This window comes from Ceratotherium simum, chromosome 7 (assembly GCF_057802395.1).
Source record: "Ceratotherium simum simum isolate JZ-2026a chromosome 7, ASM5780239v1, whole genome shotgun sequence".
NCBI lineage: Eukaryota > Metazoa > Chordata > Mammalia > Perissodactyla > Rhinocerotidae > Ceratotherium > Ceratotherium simum.
Window position 1 is genome coordinate 26389695 of NC_141906.1, and position 7407 is coordinate 26397101.

At 33.1% G+C, this 7407-nt stretch overlaps 1 protein-coding gene across 1 annotated transcript; it reads left to right on the forward strand.

Moving 5' to 3' along the window:
• Positions 1–3792: 3792 nt before the first annotated feature.
• Positions 3793–4737, forward strand: LOC101405926 (olfactory receptor 51V1-like). The gene has a single exon (XM_004443904.2). The coding sequence runs from the start codon at positions 3793–3795 to the stop codon at positions 4735–4737; it is 945 nt and encodes a 314-aa protein (XP_004443961.2).
• Positions 4738–7407: the final 2670 nt, after the last annotated feature.

Below are 7407 nucleotides of genomic sequence, written 5' to 3' on the forward strand. Positions count from 1 at the left end.
GGCCCAACAAGCGATGCATCAGTGTGCGCCCGGGATCCGAACCGGTGAACCCCGGACCGCCACAGCAGAGCACACGCACTTAACTGCTTACGCCACTGGGCCAGCCCCAATATTCTGTACTATTTAGTATCATCTAATATACTTTTAAATGGTTCTTTCATTTTTTACATACAAACATTGTTTATATTTATATATATGTGTATATACACACACACACATATATGTGTATCAACATTGCTCTGCATCTGATAATTCAAACATATCACAAGTGCATTTCTGCTGGATGTAGTTTTTCCTGCTTGTCACACCTACTACCTCTTTGTATATTTTTTTGCGAATTTTAACTTTGGACTTCTTAAATTTCTTATTTTACGGAAATTTTTAAGCTCTGAAATTAAAATTAAAGGGAGTTTCTCAAGAGAAGATCTAAATGCTCAGGGACTTGATCAGTTTGTAATTACTTTAGCTTTTTTTTTCAGACAGTAACACACTACAAATATGTGTTTGTAAATTTTCAGTAGTAATATTTGTACTGTTTTCTCTTCACCCAGTACTATGGCAGAAGAAAAGGAATTTTAGCTGTAGTCCGCTGTAGGAGGGAGAGGAGCAGGTTCTTTTCTAGTTCACTGTCACAATGTGAGATTAGCTCTTTGGAGAGCCATATTTGTTTCAGGGATGAACCCTTCTTTGGCCGTGGCCAACATGAGTTGGTATATTCTACCCATTTACTTGTCTTTAATTTCTCTTAATAATATTGTGCAGTTTTAAGTGTAGATATCTATCATTCATTAAGTGAATTTCTAGATCTTTGCTTGTTAGTTTGTTTTTTATAAGAGATTGATTTGTAAAGGATATTCCTAACTAAAAACATAAAATAAAATAAAATGGACTAGATAAATATGAAGGTGAATAGTTGAGATTATTTTCTGATTTTGTTGCTGTGAACATTTTTTTTTCCATTGAGAATGAATTAATCGGGGAAAAAATTAACTTAAAGAAAATTTACAGGGTAGCAAAAGGGAAAGCACATATACCCTGCTTCAGATAAAACCGAGTATGAATTAGAGCCCTGTTCTATAAAATTATATGATTTTAACCTCAATTATATTTTCAGAGTATAGGTCTCTTCTATAAAACAAGGCTGATAATAATTAACTTACATGTAATTGTGAATCTCTGACCACACACATATGAACTGCTTGCCTCATAAAGTTCCTCTGAACTATTAGAATTTATTAATACTTATAAATTATTAAATTATTAATATTCTATTATTCAATTCCGTAGTTCAATATATTTAGTTTAGCAGAAATGGCCCTAGCATACATTTAAATCTCAAATATAATTATAATCTTCATTTTCTCTTATCCCACTCATTTGAAAATCTCAAATAATATTAGCTATTATAACTACACAATGTCATCTCTTTTGTTATCATTAAGGGTTCAAAACATTTTACAAAATATTATTTCCTCATTCTGATATAGAAAGAAGATATAGAAAGAAATTAAATTAAAAACATAGGGATAGTGGCTGATATGGAAATAGTGAATAATTTTAAATATTAAATCCTAAAATGTAATAAAAATTTCATTTACTTATACACAAACTCACATGTGCATATACAAAATGCATCATTTGTGTACCATTATCCTTTAGTGTCAGATAATATGAGATCTCAGATTATTTGATGTTCAGTATAATTGTGTTAAAAATGTGAAAGGAATTGAAATGGAGATAAAGCTGAGAATAGTTAGGAAAGGAGATAGGGAGTCCATTTAAAGGGAATGTTCAAAGCCTTCCCAAAGTTTCCTCTAACCCAGGTCATCTGTTTCCTGTGTTTGACCTGAGCAAGTTACTTAACTTTTCTGTGCTTCAGATTTCTCATCTGAGTGTTGGGATAAAAATGATCCTTCACAATTTTCATAATAAAATTAGTTTATGTATTTAAGTGCTTGGAATTTTTCCTAGTAAATAAAAAAAAATCAATAATGTGTATTTTTGTTATTAGAAACACTACTAATTTTAAAGCTCTATTGCTGTCTTTTTTACTCATTTATAACTAAAATAAGTTTATAATTGGATTGATTATGGTATTTACTAATCTGTATTGGTCATTAAACATTGGGATAACCTTTTATTAAATATAAAATGTTATATAATGCAAACTTAGTAGACAGTGGAATTTATAATTTAATAAAGTATAAATGCTATTTTCTTGTGATTATTACTATTATCCTTATATTCTGAAAAGAGCATTGTCTAGCAAAAGTTCTAAACCTTGTTGACAGCAGAATTTGGAATCTGATATTTGGTACAATTTTTATTACCCTTTAATGATAATAAAAGTGATAACATTATAGAATGATACTTGTTAATGTTTAATTTAGTGTTTTAATGAGCATATAATAAGGGAACTGGGAGACTATAATTAGATTTGAGCTATGAATGTGCAAGGGTAATTTTTTTCTGAACAAGATTATATTTATTGCCTTTGATGGTGTGGATAAGTCTAGATAAAAAATCAAGATTTTTCTAGATTTCTAGAAAAACGATTATTCTAACCTTTTTCATGGTTGGAAAAATATCAGTTCTGGTAGGTAGAATAAGACATACAAATCTAGCAAAAATTCTCTGCAGAAAGTGTATAGTTAACCTGTTTATGGCATTCTTTAGTGGTTCTTGAACAACATTCTGATATTCACAACTGTCATATCTATCATCCAAGTGATAGAATGTGTTTGATGTGCAGGAAAGGAAAACATAACTTCCAAATTAATATTGGAAAAATCAAGGGACAGTTTACTTCAGTTCATATGTGAGGATTAATGTGTGCTGAGGGAGTCCCAGTGAAGATGAAACTGAAGACAGAGCTGAGTAGGTAAGAGAATGAGCATTGGAGTCCAGCTGCGTGGGTTCAGATCTTCACCATTTACTGGCTATATGATGTTAGCAAGTTACTTAACCTCTCTTGAACTCAATTCACTCCTCTGAAAAGCAGGGCTCATAATAGCACCTATTGCTTGGAGTTGGTGTAAGGCTTAAGTTACCTAATATTTTTTAAATGCCTAGAACAGTGATTGAGCAGTCCAAAACATCAAATGGATTACGTGTTTGCTAAATAAAACAATTGCACTGCCCACGGATAATCCCAGATTGCAGCCAGATAATAGATGTTTCATCATTCTTTTAAAAATATGAACAGAATATCCCTAGTGACATGAGGTCAATTTATACCCTTGAGCCTGCTTCCTGATATTATAAAGCACAGCCCTCTAGCTCCCTCTTAAGGCAAGAACTTAACAAGATACAATTTACTTTCCTGGGAGCAGAGAAACAAATATATCTGAGTTTTCACAATTGAGTTGAAACTTGAGCAGGGATTGCTGGATTGAAGAGACAGACTCAATTACAGGATATATGAAAAGGTTCTCTGAAGGTGAAGGGTAACTACTTTTCATATTGACGTTAAAAGATTAATATACATTTTGGGAATCAAATCCTATCATGATCTCTAATAGCTTGAGAAAAAACTAAATCTATTTAGATCACTTTTACCTTTCTCTACCTTCAATGTTCACAAGGTAGAAATAGAACAAGATTTTAAGTGTGGAAATGTACTTGGATAAGGAATGTGAACAACAGTAAATATTGTTTTTGATCTAATCTAAAGGATTCTGTGTTACGTGATATGCCAAAAAAGTGGTCCTGTATGAGAAAACAAGTTGTGTGCAAGTTATCTACGAAATGGACATAATTTCTGACTCATAGAGAGAGCACCTCGAATTATCCATGCCTGCTTTTCCTGCTTATGACATCAATTCCTCGACCTTTCTCCTAACAGGCTTCCCTGGCCTGGAACGGGAATACCCCTTGCTCTCCATCCCCTTCTCTTGTATCTACACTATGGTCCTCTCAGGGAACTGCCTGGTGCTCCACGTGATCTGTACTGAGCCAAGCCTGTATGAGCCCATGTTCTACTTCCTGGCCATGCTGGCCCTCACTGACCTGTGCATGGGGCTGTCCACAGTGCACACGGTGCTGGGACTCCTGTGGGGGCTCAGCCAGGAGGTCAGCCTGGATGCCTGCATTGCTCAAACTTACTTTATCCACGGTCTGTCCCTCACAGAGTCTGGTGTCCTTCTTGCCATGGCTTTCGATCGTTTTACAGCAATATGTAATCCTCTGAGATATACATCCATACTAACCAATGTCAGAATCATCAAAATTGGGCTGGGGATTTTAGTCAGGAGTTTTATGTTCATCATTGCTCCCATAATCCGCCTCAAGTTTTTCCACTACTGCCATTCCCATGTCCTCTCCCACTCTTTCTGCCTTCACCAGGACCTGCTGAGACTAGCATGTTCTGACATCCGCTTCAACAGTTTCTATGCCTTGGCTCTGGTGATTTGTACCCTTTTGTTTGATTCCATGTTAATTCTTGTATCCTACGCTCTGATCCTGCCTTCTGTCTTGGCTATTGCATCCTGGGAGGGGAGACTCAAGTCCTTGCAGACCTGTGTTTCCCATATCTGTGCTGTCCTGGTTTTCTATATCCCAATAATCGGCCTGACCATGGTACACCGCTTTGGGAAGCACCTCTCTCCTGTGGTTCACATCCTCATGGGCAGCATCTACATCATCTTCCTACCCTTGATGAACCCCATCATCTACAGTGTGAAGACTCAGCAGATCCGCGGCAGGATTCAGGAGTGGTTCTCCATGAAGAGGAAGTGAAACTCTTTAAATTAAATAGGCATAAGTGGTGTAGATGCAGAAAACTTTAGGCAAGGAGAGAGAAGGAATACATTTATCTAAGGAAGTTAAAAATAAAGCAATTGAACATTAAGACTTTTTATGATCTGCCATTAGTTAACAGATTTATAAGTATCAAGAATGGTCATAAAATCCGTGTTTTTCAATTCAAGTATAATGTTGGAAGTTAATGATAATAGAATCATTCAGCACATGTCCTTATCATTTCTCTCTAGGAAAAGAAAATATGTAAAATTGTCCAGAAAAATTTAACTTGCAAGAAATATCCACAGAAGAGTCCTCCAAATGCACAGTTTATATCAATCAATGGAGTGAGTTTTATCACCACTTGGTATGGTTAACTTGATCAACATAGAAGTTACAGTTGGTCTCTAACCTTAAATGATGTTTTCAGACTGGTTAATAGTTTGCTGTTGAGCCATTCCAAAGTATCATCCCCCTTCTCTTTTCACTAATCTATCAAATGACAACTTGTTTCTTGCTTCTCAGAAGAACTTCTATCACTATCTTTTACATATCTATAAATTACTACCAACTTTACAATTTTAATTCCAGACTTACATAAATTGATGTCCTTTACTGTTCAGAATAAATGCTCCACTTATCTGCTTTATTGGGTCTTCTTTTATCTTTTCTGGACTTAATAAATATCAGCAAGGCAAGACTTTTTTGTGGAGTCATTTCATACTGATTGATAAAACATGTATTACTTAATAATTAATGTGAGGTCAGATTACTACCCATTTGGGAAAGTAATAAAACCTACTCTGTACTGCAAATCCTGTGGAATTGTCATTCATGAGGATCTTCAAAGGGAGAAGAAATTGTTATCTTTTTTATCTCTAGCAACAAATCATCTTCATCATTCTCATTCTCATCATCGAATTACGAAAAAATACAAACGTGTGCTACTAGATAAAGCTAATCTTGACTACTTTGTGGAACACTGCCCATGAATTACTGAGAGCAAACTTAGCAAACATTTCACCTCCTTAAAGGATTTCTCCAAATATTCCAATTCAAAGTCATCTCCCCTATTCCATATGGGAGATTCTGAACCATTAATCTCATGACTCAGTATTTTTAGCATGTATTGCTAAGAAGTGGTGCTGTTTGGACGTAAATGTAAAATATATTAAGATATATGAATATATATGAGGCAAGCTGACTGGTAGCAAATATATAAATATTTAAATTTATAGCTCTTAGATTCCAATCTTAATCAGAAAATGTATAAAATAGAGATAGAAAATGTGGTGAAGAAGCATATCTAGCGAAAATGTGGGTTTGTTATTAGATTCCTTTGGAGTCCTTACCTATATTAAGGAATTGAAAAATCACAAATGATGTAGTGGAGTGATAATAAAAATAACTTTCAATCTTCAAGGGTAATATGGCATCCAGTTCACAACACCATATTGGCCCTTTTTCCAACTTCCCATTAAAATGCATTTAAACGTATATCAAAGGTAAGAGATTACAACAACTTTAAAATAAGAAAATATAGTCAATTGATTTAAAACTTGGAAATTATTTCCATAATGTAAATGAAGATACATTGTAAATGAAGCTGACTTAAATCACACAGTTAACGATTAATGCCTTTTTACTTTGTGAACTGAATAAAATCACTAACCTGAATCTAATAAGGGAAGAGATTTTTGTTCCATCCAACTTATAATCAAAGCAATGGAGCTTGAAACAGCAGTAATTGCATATAAGAATATATTTTTCATAGATTGTTGTCATAATTCCCTTTAATGTATAGAAAAAGTTAAGAATTTCCACTGTAGTATGATAATTTAATATTATTTCTCTGTTAGTTACTGAAATGAGTCAAAAATTAAGATCTTCATATGTGACAGAAGAAGGTAAAATTCTTATTTACTTGATACTTACTATAAATGTAAAACTCAAGAATTTATCTCTAACAATTTGTTAAAATTAGAAGCATTCAGCAAGTAGCACATTCTAAAAATGTCTTTATTTACACTTAAAAATACCATTAGAAAGTAAAATAGAATGACAGATCCTATTCACAAATGCAGCACTCGTAGATATAAAAGTGCATAAACACACATAGAAATCATTAACACTCTGATAGGCGGCTGTGAGAGCGTTCACTGGAGGAAATAGAAACACATTCTTCATCCTATTCAACTATATCTGTCCTCCTAAAACAATCCTACATTTTCATTGTGACTAAACAAATGACAACACCTTTAACTTAAAAAAATTTTTAAGGCATCCTATGGAAGATTAAAAGTGAGAGAAATAGAAGAATTTAAAAAAACATTTCAAGTAATGCTTGGGAGTAGTTTTTAAAATAAATAAAATATATTATAAAGCAATAATATTTTATACAATAGGATATATGTACAAAGAATATCCACACATGTTATTAAAACAGAATATTAGGTGCAGAAATAACATTAGATACATAGGAAAAATAAACAATAAATTTAATGAATGTTTAGTGACATACAAATCATTTGAAAAATATGGATTATTTAATAGCCATTTGGGAGATTTAAAGCTAAATCTATACCTAATTTTTTAACCCAAATATAAATATTACAATATTCCAAAATAATTTATACCTAGATCAATATTATATACATAAAAATGAAA

Excerpts from the sequence above, each read along its gene's own strand:
- LOC101405926 (XM_004443904.2), top strand. The coding sequence starts at position 3,793 with ATGCCTGCTTTTCCTGCTTATGACATCAATTCCTCGACCTTTCTCCTA.